Genomic DNA, 23,055 nt, shown 5'->3' with positions numbered 1-23,055 from the left:
ACTTTCTAATGCGAGTCTTGCAAAACCACAGAGAATTAATCATACTACCCAACCTTAATGGGAGAACTGCCAAACCACCATAACTTTCTTTCAAGTATATTCTTATTTCTGTCTGGAGAGTAACTGATAACAGAAATCAAAAGTGAACTTTCCTTTGCTCACCAAATACCTGCTTCACTTTACTCTATGTATAAATCCTGCAATAGCCTTTATGAAAAAATAGGGGATAATTTTCTAATCTACTTCTGTCCTTTAGTAGTTCCTGGCATCCCAGTATCTCAGTACTGCCTGCTTCTCCGTAAAATGATTAAAATATCAAAGATCTCCTAACCTCCAGATTTATGGCAAACAATCTGTTTAAGACCCAGTAATATCAAAAGTTCAAATTGTACCCTTAGCAAAATAATTTTGTGTTGACCTAAAATCATGTTCAGAAACAGATGATCTGATGACAGTTTTTAATTAAGCGATGCCTTATTTATATTCATGCCTATGGTGGCTACAGCCTATTACATTTGTCCCCCTTGACGACCCAGATTTGTATCCACTTTTACTGCTGAAATGAAGCTTCACATCCTGCTGCTGCAGTCAGATCCACGAGGAATAGAAAGGACCACTTAGAAAATTCTTGCAGAAATTATCATCCCTGCTACTCACCGAGTGCAGTGGATGCACCAAGGCAGAGCTCACCCTTAGTAATGGCATGGTTTACAGAACCACGAAGAAGAAGAACATGAGTACAAACTCTGCGTGCCCACAGATGCACGTGGATCAAATGCACAAAACAGGGGGTTTGCCCCAGACCGCTTCTGTTGAAGAAGAATCAACCATCAGACAGATTAAACAGGAACTGGGGAATCTGAGAGACTTCTGGGAGGGAAAAAAATGGAGCCAGTATGAACAGAAGTATAAAAGCAGCATGACTGATGGTTAAGCACGTCATTTTTAAGTCAATAGAATTCTTTGATCCTGATTTGGTGTAAACCATAGAAACTGAGCAGTTTTCTCCTGTGACAGCCTGCTGAGTTTCTGCTCCTCCTTATCTCTGCTGAAAATGAAGCACTGCCTCTTGTCCACCTGGCCCAAGAAAGAGAAGGACCTGTAGGATCTAGGGACAGATCCTGGGCTTTAACTGCAGAGAAGCCAACCCAGCAGTGTTCTCCAGATCCAGAGGAAAGGGATCTCCTCTTTTCTCAGCAGAGAATTGGCAAATGAGAGGGAACACATATCAGAGAGAGGGAATAGTTATAATTATTCTCTGGCTGCATCTACACAGCTTCCAAGCTCTCCTGATTGTTTGGTGGCATTTAAACTGGTTTGCTGCTAAACTCTAATCTGGACCTAATGAGCCAGTACAGCCTACGGGGCAAGCTGGGGGACAGGTCACTCCAAAAGAAGCTAGGCATCCTGGACATGGTGTGCCAAACCTGGCTTGCTATGCCCTGCATAGTGCGTCAGTGCTATCTCAGCACACACACCCTTGTGCCGTGCCCCAAAGACATACCAAAGCAACCACCACACCTCTTGTGTTGAGTTATGAAAATAAAAATCTCTCAAACAACTGAGCAGGCCTCTTGTTATTTTAGGCCACTACTAGGGAAAAAAAAATCCCAAAATTTCCCCTCAGGGTTCATAATCCTGTCTTCCTGCTCATGGCACTGTATGTGCCTGGGTACTCCTGTACCACCAAGCAGTGCTGCTTTCAACCAGATGGCTCGGCAGTAACCGAGAAGTGTACCTGAAAACCTCTTAATGCCTAAAAATGTTTGGCCTACACGTCCCCAGTGTGTGGAGCTGTGCCAGCCTTCTGCATGTCAGCAACCCAAAGCACCTGGTGGGCCAAGATCCACTAGGCCTAGCCTAGACTTCCACTTCTGCTGGGACAGTGGATATTCCAACTAGGCCAATGAGGTCCTTGTTTTGGAGAGAAGGGTTAATACACCTACGATAAGGCCTCTTGCACAATCCTTCTCTTCTTCAGCCCTGGTCACAACAGGGCCGGACAGGCACCAGGACAGGACCGATACACCAGAGGAGGCTGGTGAAGGATGTGGCTCTGAGCAGAGGCATGCCTTTGAGAGGCACCCGGGCCCTGTCACACACTGGTATACTGCTTTCCATGAAAGCAGAAGGCAAACTAACAGCAAACACAGTAGTGGTGAGCACCATGTCACCATGGCGGAGCTGCACAAAGGTGGCCTGTGCATACAGGGCATGGCTCCTTCCAGGAGCTGCTGGCATGATGCCTTCCATAAGTGAGGTGAGCACATGCATGGTGGGTCCTGAGTAAGAATAGCATAAAGGGAAGAGATGCAAAGATCTATACAAAGGTCTTGTGTAGAGTCAGGGAGCACTGCAAGCTCCACATGGTGCAAACACAGCCAGGCTGCAACACCAGGTCAGGGAACCAGAAATATCTTTAGCAATACAGACATACGATAGGTTCTCCTAAATCCTCCTCTGTTGTTCTCTGCTGCAAGAGGAAAAATGAAAGGATTGTCTTCAAGACATTGCTGTTTCATCTTCCATTGGACCCTCTGAAGAGACCTTCTGCTCATAGAAAAAAATAAGACATTCAACAAGATGAACACCAACCCTTCTTTGGACTTAATGGAGGCTAAGCATCACCTCCGGACCTGTACCGGAGATCCAGTGCTGGCAACTCAACCAGGGGACTGTAACTGATTTTTGCTTGGTGCATGTGAAAATCTCTTAGTGCTTTTCATTCCATGCCCGGGTCACTCCTGTGTCACTGCCTTCTGGACTGGAAGGAAATGACTGCTGTAAATCTGTTTTTAGAAATATCTGACTCCCTTAATATGCTAAATGAATTCCAGTTATTTATGGGATTTCACTTAGCTCAGGGTAAAGCATATTGGATTGTTCAGACTATTTCAATTGTTACCTTTTTAAATAAAAGGGTGAATGCTGCTAAATAATAATTCCCCCAAAACAATACCGCAACTAGATACTCAAATTGGTTTGACTATTACATTAATTAATTTGAGGGAAAACTTGAAAAATCACTTACCTGAGAAAAATTGCTACCATAGATTTATCAGTTGCAGACCTGATCACTTAATAGCAATAAAGCTTTAAAAACAAATGAAATACAAAATAAAACTATAAAGAGCCATCATATGCTATACAGAACAGCCACCGCATTTTCTTTTTGTTCATTTACGTTTGCACAGGAACAATGTGAAAAATACTTTTTGCTTCCCTTAGCTGGCAAGTTTGGAAATATGTCATAAAAGGGAATCTAGCATCACTTGTTGTGAACAGATAAGTGCCTGTCATTCTGCGAAGTGGTCCCGGTCACAGGAGATTCCATGGCTACCTCCATCCATGCACAGAATCAGCTACAATATTGGGCTTCAAAAGACAAAACAGAACATCTCCAACACTTCCTTCACGTCCCATAGTTGTCCCTTGCTGTAAGCATAAGGGAGCCTCCAGAACTGGCAGAGTTTGCAGTAGAGCAAAACGGAAAGGCTGGGGACCTGAGCCTGCAGACACAACAAGGTGCCCAGCAGCTTCAGTTTAGCCATTTCACTGCTGAGCTCCTACACAACCTAGCCTAAGTCTAACACCTTTGATGGCATCTAACCTGATGCACAAGCTCTGATCCACCATTTGTAATAGAGCACATTCCCGTTCAACGCAAAGAGTGTTTCTTAAGGACTGAAAAAGGCATGACTTCACTACATTAGCTGCTCCGTGGTAACCATGTATGTGCTTTACCAGGGTCATCACTGGCATCTCCAGAAAGACTGCCTGCCCACACTATGTAATAGCAAAGAGAAGCCCTGGGGCACAAAGTGCTAACGCTCCAGCATCAGAGGTTAATCCCCAAGTGCATGCGGGCTGCCTGCACCCTGCAGAGGTGCTAATCCATGGTGGGGTGCCTGATAACAGTCCTGCACATGGCCTGATAGTAGTCCTGCACATGGCTCCTCCTTCAGCAAGCTGGTGCTGAGGCTGGGTGAAGTCCAGAGGTGGATGTTTTACCTTCCTAACAAGGTCTGTATATCCAGACATTTCCAGGACAGGAACAAACCAAAGGCTTTCAATTCTGGGCAGCAGAATTTAGTCTCAGAAGAAGCTCAGTCATAAGCAGTTCCATGGATGCACTGTACCAGCAGCGAGAAATACAAGCGCCACTCTGCGCTGGAGTTCCTGATCAGAGACCTGACAACTTGTGTCATCTGAAATGCCCTCCCAGCCACCTCATACCATGGCTCACCAGCCAGAAAGTCACGGATCAAATGGCTCTGAGCACTACTGAGTGGATAGGACTATTCACTATAGAGTAAAAAGCATCACAGCAATAACCATCACATTGTTCTACATGCAACAGGCAATGCCACCTCTGAACTGATGTTCGTGCTTGTCCTCCAGTAACTTGTCTACAATGCAAGGTAGGTTATTGCATGCCTGAATTACCAGCTGCAATGCCACTGCTGTTGGGGTTCAAGCCCAAAAGACCTGTATACACAGAACTTCCACCAAAACACAAACCACAGGCATACACCATTGTCTAGTTAGTCAGCCAGGCCTGTGCCCGCTCATTAAGAGGATTCTTTAATCAATGACATTAGCTCATTTCTCTTGTGTTAAACCAGCTTCAGGCATTCTTGTCTTTAATTTTCCCCAGACACTGCTAGGATCCTACACTGAAGTTCTTCTTTATTATCATTTTATCCCAAGAAAAGAGAAGTCTCTATGTAGTAGGAAAGAGCTCTCCCTTTTCTGAAGACTTCAGTAAATGGGCTGACAAAACTGAAAAGCTTTACTTGTCCCAGAGAGAAGTCACTGCTCACTGTGGGTGATCAGTTTTGCTCCTTGGTCAGACTGCCAGCCACCAATACCACAAGCTCAATCTAAATACATCTGAGTTGCACCCCCCTGCTATCCTCCAGAACCATCTGGCCCAAATTATATTATCAAAGCAGAGGCTGTTACTACATTCAGACTTTATTGAATCCTGGGAAAAAACGCTTTGAGATCAGCCCTGAACTATTTTACTAGCTCTCCTCAACCTTGCTGAAAAAGCCACCAAATTACAAAGTTAATTGGCAGCACATTGTTACCATATGTGGTGTGCAGGAGGCACACTGAAGTTTATTTAGGCATCAGGACCAAAGAGGAGTGGAATATTACTGCCCTTTGTGAGGATTTATTGTTGGCCTCGATTACTGAGGCATCCCTAGGCCTGATCCTCCTGTGTGTAGCTTGCCCATCACACCACCCTGCATTTCAGCACGGAGGCACCAATCTGCCCCATGCAGGTTGCTTTTTTCTTGAATAAAGTTTCCCAAGCCATCTTGCAGCCCTACAGCATGACCGAACCCAAGCAGCTATGCTCTGCAGCTGCTGTGTGAGCTATGTTCACATAGCTTTCCTGTGGAGCAATGCTCCTTGCTCTAGCTTGCCTCACAGGGCCAACTCATCTTGCTGGATCCCTCTCAAATCATTAATCAGTGTTGGATTCTTGGCCTGCCTGGCTCTGATTTCCATTCATCCCATTTAAATTCTCAGAGAAACAAAGTCAAATCTGTATCACCAGGGTTCTCCTCAGCCTCTTTACACTGGCAGCAGTGGCTTCCTTTGAAGCATTCACACTGATGCAGCAGTGTTCACTAGCGTTAAGTCCAATCAGGTCTGTAACAGCAGTCTATACTTGATGCCTGCAGTAAAAGTTGTACCAACAGGCTACAGGTACTCTCCTTGTTTTTAATCTCTGACAGAATCACTATATTAAATCTTCCTTGCCCAGACACAGAGGGTATACTAACATCCCGGCCCCACACATGTACCTGCACCTGCAGAGCTCTTTCTGCCCCATCTCAAGGAACAACCTACAATTTACACAACCTAGCAGGGGTCATGGGCAGAGATTGCTTGCCTTAAAGCTCCATAAACTATTTTTAATGCACTTTCATGAAGTGAAACATGAGGTTTCAATTTAGTTGCCTTCATTTCCCAATCTGATCTGTGTTAAACAACCTATCAAAACCTCATAAACTTCAGTTCACAGCATTTTCATTTCCGGATTCTCTCCTCTCCTCTCAGCTTAAGTAATATCTTGTGTATTAAAATAACGTGTTTAAAAATAAAAACAAATCTGAAAAAAATAAAGGCAAAGTCCTGATGATTTCTGTCCCTCATTGGGGCATCAGTCCTTATTTTCTGGAAGACAAATCAAGACCACATCCTTCTAAGGATAAGTCACGGAGAATGCAGAGAGGTGAAGTACATTAGATCCTAGCTGAAGAGAATATTTGGGTAGGATACCCTCAGTGCTTGGAGTGAAAACCCACTGTTTCCAGAACCACATGACAACTTCTGTACGTATATGTGCAGCAATGCCAAAAGCTCTCATTTTGAAAAGAATGATTCTCTGTGGCTGAATCTGTCTGCACATCTTGCACACCGCATTTTAAGTAGTCAATTTCTTACCTCCAGGCACCCACCACCTACTTGATCTTCAGGAAACAAATATCTCTAATATTGTAAAAAGAATTCACTACATAATTAGAGCATGGAAAATAATGGAAAATAAGGCACTATTCTGTCTAGTCCAAATCCATGCTGTGACATTGCAAATATCCTATAATGACAGATACTAGAATGATCACTAAGGTGTTTTGTTAATAACTATGACCTAAAACTATATTTACATTGTTTTCTTCTGTAAGCTTTTACATCTAAAACATGCCACTGTAAGATCAGAATTTCTTAGGTTTCATAGGTTTCATAATCAAACCTTTACACTCTTTTACAATAAACTTGGGATACAGGACGAGCAGAGCGATATCAGTGATATTAGGTTGCGGTCTCCTTGAGGACAGCAAATTATAAAATTGTGGCATGACCTGCACCACGTCCAGATGCACTGAGGATACAAAGAGCAGGGTTCCTTGTTCCTTTTGGGAAAGAGCCACACAGAGAAGTGCTCTTCTAGCAGGCTGTGGATAGCAAGAAATCACCCAGATGGTGCTGGAAGCCTCAGAGCTGCCTCCAGAAAAGGGGCTTTGGAACAGCCATTTCCTGGTACCAAAAAGGAAGGATCTTGCCTTCCTTTAAGTAGGCTGAGCGCCGCCCCCACAACAGAGCCGAAGTCCCTTCCCTTCAATGTCCGACTGTGGAGGCCACGAGGAAAAAGTAAGAACAGTGAAATCCTACTGCTCTGCTGCTTGTTCTTGCCCTTCCCCTTGGTTCTGCCTGCTCTGTTTTATACCTACCCCTCGGCCCATGAGGCCGTTGTTGAAAGGCAGTCCAATGAAGCTGAAAGCTGCCTCCTGGATGAAGTAGGGATTCAGGATACGTATCTCATGAGGCTCTCTCGGGACACGGGTTGCGACTGACTTCCAAAAGCCATCAGAGGCACTCTGGTAACAAAAAGGAAAAAAAAAGGGCAAATAATTATACACAAAAAATAGCAGATTGCTATTATTCTACTAAAATACACTATTGGCAGCAGTTCCCGCTGTCACTGCTCACTGCCACAAGGCACTGTATAAGCTGATGGTGGGAGGGTACACCCTGGAGGGGTGATGGCATCATCTTCAGATCCACGTGAGCTAGGTTGGATGACAAGTGTAAGGAAAACAGAGGGGTCTGGGCTTCAGCATGAATAACCCCCTCCCTGGTGCCACGTTTTCACTCTTATTGGCACTTCAGCTGGTCTGATTAATGCCTTAAGCATTCCAGCACACGCTGTGATCTCTCCCACCTGCCTGCAAGGGGATGCACTCTTGGATAGCAAATGTTTTAAAGAACATTCAGAGAACTAAAAATGACCGCGCAGCTCTACTCTCAGTGTGTAAGCTGCATACTTCCTGCGTTATCCTAGATTTATTACCTTCTGTCAGGTTTTAGGTGAATTCAGTCATAAGCTTATAAAGGTGCCATACAGTCTTGTGAAGGGCCAGGCATGTTCATAGCACAAGGAAAAAAAAAACATTATTTTTCCCAGTGTATATTTATTTAAAGTCTTCACCCTGCAAAGTGAGGTGGGAGAACATTGGCCTGGAATTGTTGCCCTGCTCGGCAGTCCTGCCTAGAGAGGGGGTTTTGTGTCTCTCTGCCACATTACTGCATATCTGTGCTCCCCCTGGTCCAGCCACCGTGGGACGGGCACAGCACCGCCCTCAGAGCTGCCGGGGGCTCCTTGTTCACGGACTTCCAGCCCCATTACATCCTAATGTTTCAGTGCTGTTTGGGTTAAAACGCAGAGCGAGGCAGAGGGAGGATAGCAGGAATGTTAATCTGCTGACAGCTCTGGCAGGGTAATCCAGTTCAATACCTCTTTCTCACATCTTCCCTGCGATCTCCAAGGTGAGCAACAGACAGACATTAAACTCCACATAAAAACCACATGCTAGGTAAACAGTAAGCCATCAGTTACACCAGTTTGGGGTTGCTTGCAGCATAACAGTGATTTTACAGTTGCTTTCAAGGCACTTTAAAAAATGTTGATGTTCTCCCACAAAATCTTTGGGAGCCTCCTATGTCCAGTAGCAACCACCCCTGTAATTACTGAGGGTAATTACGCCACAGCCCGTGCCGACTGCTGCTCTCATACTGCTTGTACTGTGCACGGCTTGTGTGCACTCTCACAACACCTTACAGGGGCTTCCCATGTAGACCACTCTCACGTTTCACGTTTAATATTTAATGTTTATATTTAATACTGAATTTCAGATTCTGAAGAATGAAACTTTGGTAGATGGTTCTTACCTTACAAAAGGCATTAATACAGCAAATTCAATGAAGAAATAAGGATGCACGTTATCCAAACCAATAGTCTTAAGACAGACAAATGCCACTGATACCCTGTTTTGATCCCACCTCAAGGCTGCTCAAACACAATACACTTTTGCTGACCAGAACAAGGATCATGAGAGTTAAAGTTCACATGCTGACAATGGTAAAGTGCTCTCAGGACCCTAAATGGAAAAAAAAAAATCTAACTAACAGTCGTGTTTTTTCATCACAGTTGAATTAGCAAGAATGCCTGCAGTCAAAGTGATCTAACACTCTCCATTACAACACCACATTTTCAACCACTGAGTGTTCCTACCATTTTCAAACCAAAAGTATTGGAAAAAATAATCCCACTTTACAAATGTTAATAAAGTACTACATCCATCTGACCAACAGATTTGAGGGATTTGGTATGTCAGTTGAGTTTTGTACCCTTGTGAATATTCATTTAAAAATTTATAAATATTAAACCTTCAGAATTTCCTAAAAGCTCGTGTAAAGCAAAGGTCTTTCAGTGCCAGGGGAAAAAAAATAACAGATTCAGCTTGTATTAAGCATGCTCCAGGTCTCACAGAAATGAAGATGATAAACAAAAATCTTGAACAGCTACTCATTCGATGAAACCATCTTACCATGGTTTTAAGCAGACACTTCCTGGAAAAACACCGTGTGATCCTGAAACTAAAATAAATTTATAAGTTGAATTAAGGTTTCACGTGCAGCTCTAAATAAGGCATCACTTAAATTTTGCAAACAAATCGAAGGTCTGCCAGCTAATTAAAACAAAACTGCCTTTTGTTTGGATTCAAACTTCACAGAAGATTCTACAGAAGTTCTGGTCATTAAGGAGCTTTTACTTTTCTTTTTTTTTTTTTTTAACATTACACATATATAACGTTAAAGAGAAAAAAATAACAAAGCATAAAAAGTCTCAAGACTTTGTTGTTGTTTGAGCAATTTGGGAAAATGTAATTACACATATCACAGTTGCTCATTTTTCCAGTGCTGTGTGAACCACTAGGACCAAACCTGTGCTCCTAACCATCAGTCCAGTGCAAGTGCAACCCAAACATGGATGCAATCCATAGCTGGGAATACAACCTGTCCATTTTGGTCCTTTTGTTGTGGCTGTTTCTATTGTCATTTATCCAGAGTATTTAGCTGGCTACTTTCCTTGGCTGTCACACAGTTCTGAAATTGTTCTGGTTTGTCCTTTTAGTCTTACTTCTGCTTGCTCAGTGCTGTTCCCTGAAACTTTTCTGTGCAATTCCCCTTAGTTTAATGAGGGACATCTCAGGTCATCTTTCATTTTGGTATGTTTTCCATTTGTAATTTCTAAAATAATTCCAGTGAGAGATGGGGAGTCTCAGTAGACGGCTCTCATATTTCTACCTACACAGTAGGCAAAGCCCTGGGATTTTCCTTACTCACAAAGAACTAAAAACTGTTTTCCTGGCTTATAATTACTGAAATTCTCAGCCTTGTGGTTTGGCTCCACAAACCCTGTAATTTCGAGCTGCATCTCGAGCTTTGTGGTTTTGTTCTGCAGCTTGTCACTGGCAGGCTACGAAACAAAGCACCACCACGACTGCAAGCCCCGGGAGGCTGCTCCCCTGACGCAACCCCCTTCGGAGCCGCACGGTCGGAAGCGCAGCCCGTGCCAAGGCTCCTCGCTACCGCTGATGCTCGGCTACGGGGCCGCTGTTCTGCCTCGTGGAGATGTTCGGTCTGATTGGACACAGATGTTCGGCGAGGTTTCCAAAGCAATCGCTTCCCGTCGGGGAACTCTGTCCCTTCTTTAGGCTATTAGGAGAGACGGAGCTAGAGCAGGAGCGGCAGGCGCTCGGAGGGAAGGCAGGAGCTCCCTGCCAGATTCAGCAGCTCAGAGCCGTGGTTTGAGCTGGGGGCATCCCCTGCTCCGGCAGCTAAGTCTGCTTCCTTGCAGCGCCTGAAGACGGGTCTCTGAGGACACGGTATCTCTCTTCCTGATAACCATTAGGATAATGAGTCAGAAAGCGAGTCTGAAAACTGCTTAGGCAATGTTCCCACAGTACCTCATCACCTCCTGGCACTGACACGGAGACCTCGGGGTTTAGGCTGAAAAAACATCCCCACTTTAAATTCCCACCCTTATTATCTGTTGGTATTACTGAGCACCTGGAACCTTAGTCACTGATCAACACGCGTGGTGCCAAGTGCTGCCTAAAAGAGCTTACAGTATAAGCATAAAGAAACAAGCAACACGGGGAGAGAGGAGACAGGAGAGCGTGGCTGAAGTACGAGTATCTGTGGTCCACAGCACTTCTAAGCAATCCTGGAGCATTTTCAAAACTGTATAATTGGAAAGGACAGTGCAAAAGGTTTTAAAGGAGACTAAAAAGTAGCAAAAATCTAGATGGGCCAGAGCTTTCAAGCCAATCTCTTGTACAGTTCTCATCTAGGGAGAGGAGCAGCAATATCCCCTCTACAGATGCAGCTCCGGGACCTCAAAGAGGAGCAGCACGCGAAATGTCAGAGATGGCAAGTTATAAGGAAGGGATAAAACACGGCACACCTCACCGAACAGCTCCTGGCGCAGGGCAGTCCTGCTATAATCCCTCATTCTGCCTACTCACAGAAGTACTGAACAGTAACGGGGACAGATGGTTTGTTGCAGGCTGGTTTTGTCTCCATTCAGTTTTCCATCTCCTGTTCCCAGATTTACCAAGGTGGATCACATCATACACTAAAATAAAATATGGAAACTCAGACCTTTAGTCAAGAAGTACACCTTAAAGGAAGTTACAAACAGCTAGGGGCTGTCTCACAGAATAACTGCATTTCTAATATTTATGCAAAATGAGGGGTAATGTTGCGGCACCCTGATGACACAGATGATCCCTCTTCTGTACCTCTGCGGTACTACTAGGTTTAGGAGTACAAGAAGCATTGCTCAGGAAGACTTCTGAGTCTGATGGGAAGGGGACAGAGAGGCTCTAACGGTCAACTATGTGCCACACAAAGTTGAATTAGGTCCAGGTATGCAATACTGTGCTGCAGAGCAACAAGAAAGATGACAAGACTGGAGAGAGAACCTGTGGCAAATGGAGATCACTGCTCTTTCAAACCTTGATAACACGAGAAACGGTGAGGAAGGGCAAGATGGAAAGCAAAAGCCAGAGAATGACATGCCAGTCACGAGACCTCAGAGTGCCTCGGAGCACTTGGTTCACTGAGTTTGCTGTCCTCACCTAGGCTGGAATGTGGTTATTCTATACCCACCACCCACGAGCACTCACTGCCACGCAAACACAGGGTACAGCAGCAATCCATCCACAGAGGTTTCTGAAAGGTTTCTGCTCAGGCATAACTGGATTAAACGTGGAAGGTGTGCTTTTGCTAGAAAATAACCATCTTATCAGCCAACGCTGCACTTCTCAGAGGTCAAGTAGACATGGAGGCCTATAAAATGTTTTTCTACAAGTGGTAATATAAATGAAGTTTCACCATTTCCACTGATTATCAAAGCAACGAGGAATTTTTAGCAATGAGAACAGAGGTGCTGAGAGCCTGCAATCCAGGTTGATGGTCAACTGCCAGACCCACTAGCCCACACTGGATATATATTTACCCAGCTTTCTCGAAGCAATGGAGAACCCCTCTCACCACCCTCTGTACACAGCTCCAATGGCCAGCACTCAGCTCTGTATTTTGTATTTATCATTGTTGTTTCTTCTCTCTGAATACCCTCCCACTGACTAAGTCTAAAATCAAATGGTTGTAATTTCCCAGGCCGTTCCCTTGTCAGTACGTCCCATCTCCCAACAGCCTCACAGCACTATCAGCTAACATACCGGCCAAGAGGACTCCCAATAGGTTGTAAACCCCTCAAATTTAGTTTTTACCAATGTTTCTCAGTGTGAAACCCAAAGAGTTTTTCTACCCAGAGAGTTTTCAGAGTTTTCTACACAGAGTTTTCAGTGGCAAAGACAGCAGCAAAGCAGGATTAAGGCAAAAGCACCTTCCAACACAGTACTTTTTAAAGACAAAAAAAAACCACACCATAAAACAAAAAATAAAATAAAAATCTAACTATGCTTCTCCATTAGTTGAGCTAATAATAAATACTTCACTACATTGGCTTAGAAATTAGTTTCTGAAGGCTTCATAGCCAGGTCAAGATCTCTGTATGAAAACCACAAGAGAAGGGAAGCTTAGCTCCAAGTGGGAGTTGCAGACTTCAAACTCTGCGCTGGACACGTGGACTACACAGAACAGGGAGCTGCCGCGTCCAGAGATACTGGCTCTGAAAGCAGCAACTGCAGCAGTGACAAAAGCCATCTGGGAAGTAAGCATTGATGCATTATATATCAGTTCAGTCTTCTACACTACAGCATTCCCATGGCTGCTAGTAGCAAGTTTCTGCCCTGTTGACATGCTAGCAGCTATTATGAATAAATAGCAAAGTATATACAAACAGCCCTGCTGCACTTCATTTGAACCATATAACTTTGGGTGTGATACAGTTCACCTATAGACACGGACCTCCTGCACTGCTCATCTGCTGTCTGACCGTTCCCAGGACTAGGTAGCATGAGGCCAAGACCAGCTCTAAAGAGTCAGGAGAGCAAATTTATTTTCGGACATTGCATGTTGCAAATCCCATGTAGTTCCTTTCTTTTTAATGTACTTCTACATTTAAAATATAATTCACAGTTGTAAGATAAAATGTTGTAGCAAAAGAGGTTGTCCTCTGAAGAAAATGGAACTTGGAACATATCAGATTGGCTGCAAAGAAAACTAAAGATTAATCTGATGAATACTGCATTTCACAAGTCAAAGCATACATGATAGCTCACATACGGCGTATCAGAAGATGTGCTTGCGCTATGTGCAGAAAGGGTGATGGATAGACTGCACTACAGACTCTTTCGTTCAAAACATAAGCTGGATTTTGAGCCAAAGCTTGGAGAAATATTCCTGTTTTGAAATATCTTAGGAAAGACGGAAGTTTTTAGTAAAAGCAATGGATTTAGACAATTTATGTTTGTGTTGTGGTTTTTCGTCCATTAATAATAACCCTTCAATGAAAAGATATCTAAAGGAGTACAGTTTCAGAAAACTCCCAACAAAGAACAGGCCCTATAATATTATTACTATTTAGGGGATATTTTATAACCATAGGGGACCAGTCCCTTTAATTCACTATTATTTTTATTGCATAGTTTATGAAATGTCATACTCACATAACATCTATTAAAAGAATACCATGTCTGAAAGGCCAAATCCACATGTTAGTAAGCGCTGAGGCAGGACAGCCCTGAAACTTCAGAAATTCAGTATTTCTGTTGTGAACACTGACTTTCTAATTTTCCCACACGAGTTTTCTAATATTGCCATACATCTAAGTGCTTTACAAGCAATACTTTGATATTTACAGCATCTCTACAGTATTTGGCATCTATCACAACATTTTACAGAGGAGAAAACACACTGATGAACGCCCAGTTTCCACTGCCTTCTGATGTTCAACTTCAGATACCTTATCCTCAATTTTCAGAACATTTTCAGAACAGTACAACTTCATTTAGCTTTTCCTGCTGCTGAACACACACCTTTCCTGCACATCTGCCTCGTGGGACTTGAATAGTGTTTGGGAACTTCTGATCTAACTTGCTCAGCATCACAACGGTCATTCAAAGGCTGAATGGAGGAGGCCGTTCTTTCTGCTCTGCTCTCTCCTCTCCACAACACGTTCCATGGCTTCTGCAGATGCTCATACCAAGGCTGAACTTCTTCCATGACAGAAATCAGACTAAGTCTCAGTGTCCACCTCCACCAGATAGACAGCAGTACTCCAAGAGTGAGGACAACATTATTACATCCATATTATGAATAACATCTGCACAGGAGAACTGAATTAATGTTGAAAACACAATGTTAAATTATTTGCTTTTCTTAGCTTCTGATGGCTTGCTTTACAACCATAAAGCTCTTTAAAAAGTTTTACAGTGTTACTCAATACAATAAAAAAAAATCAACTCAAGCAAAAAAAGCTACATCAAATGGAGTAATTAAACTTACAGCACAGTCCTCTAAGTGCAACTACAAGCCCTGGTAGGCTATTGCATTCTAGATCAGCCATTAGGGAAGGAGAATGCATCCTCTTACCAGGCTCCTGAACTATTCAATCCTGACAAAACTGCACACTTGGAGGAGTTCCCTGCTGGTGCTAAACCCTTCCTTTCCCTGCCATCCCAGGACTCATCACCCTCAGCTTCCAAGGCTCTGCTTTGTTCTCTTGCCAAGCACCAGCCCAGGCTGCAGGGAAGGGGGCTCCCGAGGACACCCCCTGCTCTCTCTGCTGCCTTGTGCCCCCATCTCGCTGCGGAGAAGCAACTGGAAGGAAAATCCCATTTTGTTCCTAAATTCTGGAGATGCCACGTTCCAACTAAGGGTACAGAAAGGGCACCTGAGCAAGGCAGGCAGTGCTCAGGAAGCCTGGTAGCATGGACCATGCTTGGTGCACTCAGAACTGAGTTGCCAGCATCTAACAGCTCCTGTGGAACAAAGCAAGCCGTGGGATTTTACAGGATTTGCAAGGGTCCCAGCAGGCTGCCATGGGACACAGCCTGGCCAGTTCCCAGCTGCTGCCCTGAAGAATTAGTGTCTCACCAAAATGGGGTGGGAGAGTTTGTATTTTTTCGTTTGTTTGTTTCTAGCAGGTAGAAAACCTGCATTTTTGTTAGCCTCAACCCGAGAGACAGCTAAATTACTTCAGCTGAACTTTCCAGCTGAGCCAAACCTGTGGCATGGAAAACATCAGCTCGAAGGTGAAAGTATAATAAAGTGACAGAGTCATTTTCCTAGTGGCTTACAAAAGAAAACCTAAGGTGAGCCAAACTGTAAGCACAGCTACCTGCTCTACTTATAACAGTGTGCTGGAACCAAAGAAGAAAAAAAAAAGAAAAAGGAAAAGAAAGAAAGAAAGAAAGAGCGCTGTCTTTGCAGGTTTTGGTGGCAAAACACGAGGGTATCCCAGGGCGCTTGGGGACAAGCCATCAGCAAAGTCTTTTTAGGGAGCTGAACTGGTTCGTGAGCTTGAATACAAACAAGATCTCATCTCATTAAACAACACATATTTAGACTAAACTCTTGGCACATTACAACAAAAAAAGCTAAAGAATCACCACAGTAGAAATTATGGCCTAGAAACCCTCATCACTTTCTGAAGTTATCTTAAAGCGAGTCTCCAGGGAAATTTTCACATTGTTTTTACAGCAAGAGTACACAAAAAAGCTGTCTTCTCCTATTTTGGCATCTCTGCTGAAACGAGAAGCCAAATAATTTCTATGTTCACTGAGTGTTCATATAGAACATATACAAATTATCCAGCATCCTTTAGAAGGGGAAAGCAGAAAGGTCAAAATAACAAGAGTCTGGGAAGATGCCAGGAAGCTCCTGCCCTACTTTATTGTCTCGACTTGCATTAATAATAGGTGTTTTACAAAAGATGAGTTTTTTAGTAACATTATTTAATACTCTCAAAAGACGATAATTTAAATAAACTGTCATCTAAACAGAACATTTACATTGGAGAGTTTTTCCAAACAAAGCACTGATTGCCTGGGCCAGACCCACTATTTGCCATACTTGTCAGTTGTGGGCAAAATTAATTTCACGGAAAATGGCCAGAACACAACCAGTCAACCAGCTGAGAAAACCCCCTGAGTTGACCTAGCAAAAGCCTCGTGCACCCAACAGCTTGGCCGTTTTCCTCCAAATGTATGCTTCCTATTTAAAGAAAATAATATAAAGAAGATATTAACGCTTCCATAAACCTGGCCCTAAGAAGAAAAGAAACACCCTTTGACATATTCCATAAACTCACAACTGTAAGAATCTAAATACTGTCAAAAAAAAGTGCAAGGTTTTCCCAGAGTCTCCCTCTTGCTTAGTACCTCCAGTGGTTTGGTTTATTTTCAATCCAGTTGTTGAGTGTTTGCATTAAATAACTGTGTGCTGCGGCACGAGAGAAGCTGAATCTAGAGATGAGCTCCAGGGGAGGAGGTGAGGGATTTGCACCCCGTGCACATCTTCCTCTGCTGCTGGAAGAAGCTGCTTTCTTCTAAAGAAGAACCAGAAGCACCGTGCACAGCTGTAGCACAGGGGGAGAGATAAATTTGGGAAGATAAAAGCAGGCAGGGAGTTTAGTTACCTCGGTGTTTATTATAGCTAACTGGAGATATAGATCAACCCCCTGTCCTGGAGCCCTCGGTGCTTCGAGGCAGAGACAACATTACAAATTGCTCAGACAGCACTAACTATGCAAGTAATCCATGTAGGCCGCCAAGGAACACATGTGTTTTGGGCATAAATTGTCCAATCTATTCCTTTCTGAATTAACATCTGTCATCATGACACCATTCAAAATGACTGAAGACTGGATCATATTAACAACCACACATCTTGGATAAATATTTACTGTTCGAACTTTTTTTTTTTTCAGTTTAAAGAAAAAAATGCAGATAGCAAAGTTCCTGGAGTTGTGAAAGGGAGCGTCTTTTCAGCCACTGATAGAAAGCATGTGATTTTATTTACAAAATCAAATCAATGTTTCTCCCCCCTCTGTGAGTCTTCACACTGCACATGGGTGAACTCACAGCATCCTGCGGTGTTGCAATGCTTTCCGAAGGGCTCTTCTGGGGGATTTTGTTATGCTGGAGGTTGCTCACCTCAGATTCCATGAAGCCTTCTCCCTCAGGACACAGAAACAGAGCTGGCTGAGCATGCACCGGGAAGAGAAAAAATTGCAGTGAACCCTACACACGACTGAATGAAGCAACTAACATCAACAAAAAGCTGCCAAGGGTACTACTGGCTTGCAATCCTGCTCCTCAGAGTCAACAAATGGGTCACAGAGAGTGAAGACAGGGGTTCCCATAGGTCACAGAAAAGGATGGCCAGAAGGCCACACAAGAGTGCAGCTCGATCCTGGGTACACCCATGCAAAACAATCTTCCCAGACACTGGATTAAATCTGTATTTCAGAAGTTGTCAGAAGCCACTGCTTGCCTCCACAGGTATGTCATTTGAGTATTAAAAGTTCATATCTCTAGGAAATTACATCTGCCCAGGCTGATTTTCTCTAGCTTCAGCTCCTAGCCACCACATTCTGCTGTTTCGTAACTGTACAGCTCAAAATGCCAAGGGAGATCCTGCTGACGTCCTCCTGGATGTCCTGCGTAGCAGGGAGCAGTGCACCCTCCTTCAGGGATTTCTACCAGTCCTTCGCTCTCCCACAACTTGAGCAGAACTTTTACCAAGACATCCAGTCTCAATTTTAAGACTTCAAATAGCAGCAAATTCATCAAGCCTGTAGGGCAGATGTAGCACAAATAATTATACTGATATAAATGTGCTGCCTTTTTTGGTTGTTTGCCTTGCTTCAGATATTCTTCTTCCAACTAAATTAGAGAGTCTTTTGAGAAAAAAAAAAAGTTTCTTCTATGTAGGTTCAGAGAGACTATAAGTAAATCTCCCCAAAATCTCATGCATAAACTAAATAATTGAACCCAAATCTCTTAGGCTAAGGGAGGCTTTGCAGACTTCAAATGATTCTTGTAGTTCTTTCCTCAAGTGTTAACACAGAACATCTTTATTCCACTAACACTTGCACGAACGGCTGATACCCCTCTGGGCGACGTCTCCATTTCGCTGTTGTCGATGTCCTCTGACTTTTTCCATGTGCTGGATTCACAGAGCTCTGCTCCGGTACGGCTGAACATCTGCTGCACATGTGGGCAGCGCGAGATCCTCAGCAAGCAGGGGCTGCACTGGTGGTAAAGTCATGCACGGCTGGGTGGAAGAGACCCCACGCAGCTGCCCAGGAGGCCAGGTGGAGGCGATGCCGTGTGAACTCAGCACTTACCTGCTCATTACGTCTGCCAGGTGCCCGATCACATACGTATGGCCCAGTGAACATGCATGTCTTGGCCAGCAGGGAAGCACGCAGTAGTCAGGGATGAAACAGAAGGCAGGGGGTATTTATGAGGTGGAGGAAACCTGAGAGAGTTGTGGTGCAAGAGGGAGGAGGACATAAATCACAGGCGAGCGGGCGATTTTGTTAGCTCTGCTGTTTATGGAATGGTGTCTTTCATTAGAATCAGCCCCAGATTTGGAATGAAATCCTCTATATCGCTTCAGATACTCCAAGTCTGTGTTTGATCGCGGCAGCTACCAGTCTAACCTGAGTTTACATGCACTATGACCTTGAAATGCACCTACGCAGATTTGCATAATATTGATGTCTAAATACAGCCAGTGCCTGCCAAAGAGGGAGAGTGCAACATGAGCACCCTCTTGATGCTTTTTCAAGACAGCTGCATTAGCTCTTCATTTGGCCCTTGCTCACATTAGCTTTTCAAAAGAAGGAAATGTGGAAAAAAAAGCAACTCTTTAAATTCTCCATTTTTTTTTTTAAATTTGTCTGAATCACGGATAGATGGAGAAGGTAGGAGTGTCAAATACCCAGAAAAGGCAACTATCAGCTGGATGGCGGCAGACATCAGAAGAGATTAATTAGAAGATGACAATTTTAGGAAGAAGTTGTCTCAGGATAAAGCAGGATGGTGAGGCAATCCCAGAAAGGGTGCCTAGTAGGGCTATGATTCAGCCTTTTCAGGCAGTAATTCTGCTTTGGTCTCTTCATTTAAGAACGATGTGAAGGAAGAGGAACTAGAGAAGAGTAAAAATCTAACTGAATCTCTCTGATTTTCATGTCACAGCTAGGATTATTGAACCAGAAACGAAGATGATGCTGTCTTGGCAGATATGGGATAAAGGTTCTTTAAGGACTACTGAAGCCTAGCACAAATAAATGCTTCTTATCTTCTAGTGGGAAGAATAGTGCAAGGAAGACTGAATTTTGTTAACGGCAAGCAAAGCAAGGGACAAAAAAGGAGAAAAGCTATGCATACTGTGGAAATGCAAGCATACCGACTGCATCTTGGTTTGAAGTTTTAAGGAGATTCTCTCTAAAACTGGGGTCATCTATGATGTTACTCCTGCAAATACAAACTCTTCTCAAAGGTTTGATACCTGGAATTTTTTCACAATAATGTACTTATGCATATTTTTTAGTTTTCTTCATCTGCCTCAGAAGCTTAGGTGAACGTTGCTACAGACTTCGGGATGTAATGGCCATCGAATCCAGGTGGACAACTTATTGTGCAGCATGCATCCACCTGATAATATCGAGTGCTATGTAGGCACACTGCAATGGCATCAGAGCAGCCCCTGTCACCAGCTGATGGCTGACGGTGTACCTACAGCCACCCTAAGTATGCCTGGGTGGGAACAGCTCTCAGCTATGCAGTGACCTGCCTAATCTTATTACGCCGTTGCATGCAGGTATGTATGAAGGACAAGCTCCAGCCTGCACTTTCCATACCAACAACCTTCCTCTGGGAATCTGGCCAGGAAGTCTCCCCCAAGGCCCATGTTGCAAACTGGGTCATTTGTCTGCCGAGGTTCCTGCATGGTCGTCACCACGGCGCTATCTGAAAGCTTGCTGAAAGCTACACGGGACAGAACTAAGATCTTCTCCCTCTTCTGGTCAGCAGGGGCAAGATTTTTTATAGTGTACCCACATATTTTTCAGCCTCTCTTCTCACCAAGACTGGAAAAAAACTGGCTCACCTTCTCTAACATGGCACCTTACATCTTCTGGAAACCACTCTAGACTCCTTTGTCATGTGCAAGTCTCCCTTGGTTCCCTTGGGCCATTCCTATCACTGCACTGGGTCCTGACCATGGGGGCACAACCCCTCAAGCAGCACAGGCTAGCAAGGAAGAGATCAAAATGTGAAAAGAAGAAAAAAAAAAAAAGAATACAGAATATTTTACACAGAATATTCTCCACGGAATAAGTCTTGCAGACTCTCTCACTTTTTCCTCAGCCACAGACTTGGTAGCAGCCAGCAGAGCCTGCTTCTAACTTTATTCTCTTTATTCTTTGCTTCAACATTTAGTACCGGTTCAGCTGCCCCGACCCAGGCACTGACCCATCCTGACGATGCAGTAATGTATGTCTGCTATCAGCTGCTCCTAAAATCCCCCATCCTCTGAGAGTAGCAGTGGTCTTTTGCACTGTGTGCTTGGACCACAGGACAGTGAAGAGGCTTTCTCGCCTCTCCCCTGGCACAAGCCTCATCATGTCCTTCATGCATGTTGGCTGCCTTACTCACCAGCCATGCCTTCCTACGTTATACTTCTGGGGGATTATTAATAATGGCTATTTAGAGAAAAAGTCAAATTCATAGGATAGGACAATCCTTAAGATGACTTCCCAAATCAAAAGCTTCCTCTTATTAATGATGGAACAAAAGCCCAGCTTCTGTCCCCTTCCACCAGAGGCCAAGGAGGGCAGGAGGACACGAGGCAATGCTTACACAGGACCAGGCAGCATAACTCTGTAACCAAGCTTCACGTCCATAATGCATTAAGGCAATGCAAAACAAAATATTTTAAAACAACTGTTTGGGAGAAGGAAAGAGAAAGAAAATATTTGCAGTCTAGAAGGAGACTCTGGAGTGAAACTGTTACTGGACACTCCATTTGTCACCAAGGGCAAGTGACAGCGTCAGAAAAAGCAGGTTCTGCCTCCTCAGCTGGACCCAGAGAAACCGCCTGCTCAGGGGCTCTAAGCTCACTGTTAATGTGTGCATGTGGGTGACGTTTTACTAGGGTTGGACAGCAAGAAGAGACTCCCAGCCTCTCTATTGTCCTCAGGCTGTTAGGAGGAGCATCCTGGCTCCTCAGATGTTCAGGGATGCAGAGCAGCCCCCTTGCAAGGCTATTTTGGATTCCAAGGAATCCCCAGTGTACTACGAGGCCATGACGATCGCCGACTGCCTTGGCAAACACGTAGCATGACAAGGCCATTAGGGGAATTGTGACAAGGCCATGAATGGAAGAAGAGAATCTCTAAATAAAGGCTGAGCAGACGGCGAGAGCCCTGGCAGCGGTCAGGCCTTGGCTCCAGCACGGGCAGGCTGATCGGGGTGGGAAGGTGGCGTAACACACTGCAGCAGGACTAGAAGCAACCTGCTGACTTAAAGCAGAAACGTAGCTCCAAACAAAAGGTTAACAATAAATAAATCTTCACTGCCGCCACCTCTGCAACATCTCCACGAGTGACAGGCACGTGCTGGGACGAGGAAGGAGGAGTTATCTCCTGCCTGGGGTTATCGCTGGAGCCTCAGCAGCACCGGAGGATGGCTGCTTTTCAGATGGCATCGTGCGAGCTGTCAGAGGCATGCCCCTGCAAGGGACAGACAGACAGCCGCGCCTGGCCTCGCTGGCAGGCAGGTGCTCACTCGCTCCTATGACTTTCACTATCAAAGAGAGCCTCGAGGTGCCGCGGGCACTTACTGCACAAGTGACTCCTTCTGGCAGCAGCTGCAGAGATCCCTGCTGGAAGTGTCCGCGGGCTCATTACCGCACGAGAAGGAAGCATGCGAGCTGCCAATTTCTAGTGAAACCTTTGCCCTCACTTGGCTGCATTGCTGCCATGTGCCAGATGTTCAGGGAACTGAGCCCTAAGCAAACAAGAGAGTTCCTTCTGATTCACTAATGATAGGCAAAAAAAAACACCCTGGAATCAGCCTCGGTGCCAGCTTGTGATGGCTGGTTTGCATAATTGCTGCTTGTAAATTCTTCTGTTTCAAAAGCAACTACCCGGAACGCAGTGAAGAAACTTTCAGCTTTTGACTATTATTTTAATCCTTCCCCAGGAGAATAGAGAAGGGAAGTATACAGCAAAAAAACCTCGCTCTGTAATTCCCCTGTTACTTTAGATGTTCAGGAAGAGCTCCTGTGACTGACAAAACCCAGGTGATGCAAGATGGTACAGCTGTGGGAAGGAGCAAGGTGGATCACGAGATGGGTGGGTAATGCCTCTTGGCACAATAAACAGTCCAGGAAAGAGCACAACTGTTCAGAGTGACTGTCCGTGAGTAACCACCGCTGGGGATGCACTACCAGAAGCTGTTTGATCCGAGCAGGGGTGCCTGGCACTGCCAGCAGCCTCTTGCAGCAACAACTGCAAGTCAGCACTGCCAGGCCAGTCACCAAAGACGCACGAACAACTCACATCCGTGACCTTTCTGCAATAAGTCTGGCTTCCTGCAATTGCAAGCTGTGGGGCTCCAATCCAGTTCCTTTCCCTTTGTCCATCTAAATACTGGGTCAGAGTGGTGCAATCCTTCCCTCTCTGCTACACGTCACCTTTCTCCATCCCAC

General features: G+C 44.5%; 1 protein-coding gene across 9 annotated transcripts in view; it reads right to left on the bottom strand.

Annotated features, from left to right (window-relative positions):
- The window catches only part of ST3GAL3 (ST3 beta-galactoside alpha-2,3-sialyltransferase 3), a 175,214-nt gene that overhangs the window by 18,051 nt on the left and 134,108 nt on the right, over positions 1–23,055 (bottom strand). For all 9 annotated transcript variants that reach the window (XM_035537650.1, XM_050712287.1, XM_050712286.1 and 6 more), the window contains one exon: positions 7,248–7,394. In XM_035537650.1, the coding sequence (XP_035393543.1) occupies positions 7,248–7,394 (147 nt within the window). The remainder of the gene's footprint in view (positions 1–7,247; positions 7,395–23,055) is intronic.

This window comes from Cygnus atratus, chromosome 8, assembly GCF_013377495.2.
Source record: "Cygnus atratus isolate AKBS03 ecotype Queensland, Australia chromosome 8, CAtr_DNAZoo_HiC_assembly, whole genome shotgun sequence".
Classification (NCBI taxonomy): domain Eukaryota; kingdom Metazoa; phylum Chordata; class Aves; order Anseriformes; family Anatidae; genus Cygnus; species Cygnus atratus.
Note: the sequence above shows the minus strand (reverse complement) of the source record. Positions and strands in the feature narration are given on the sequence as shown.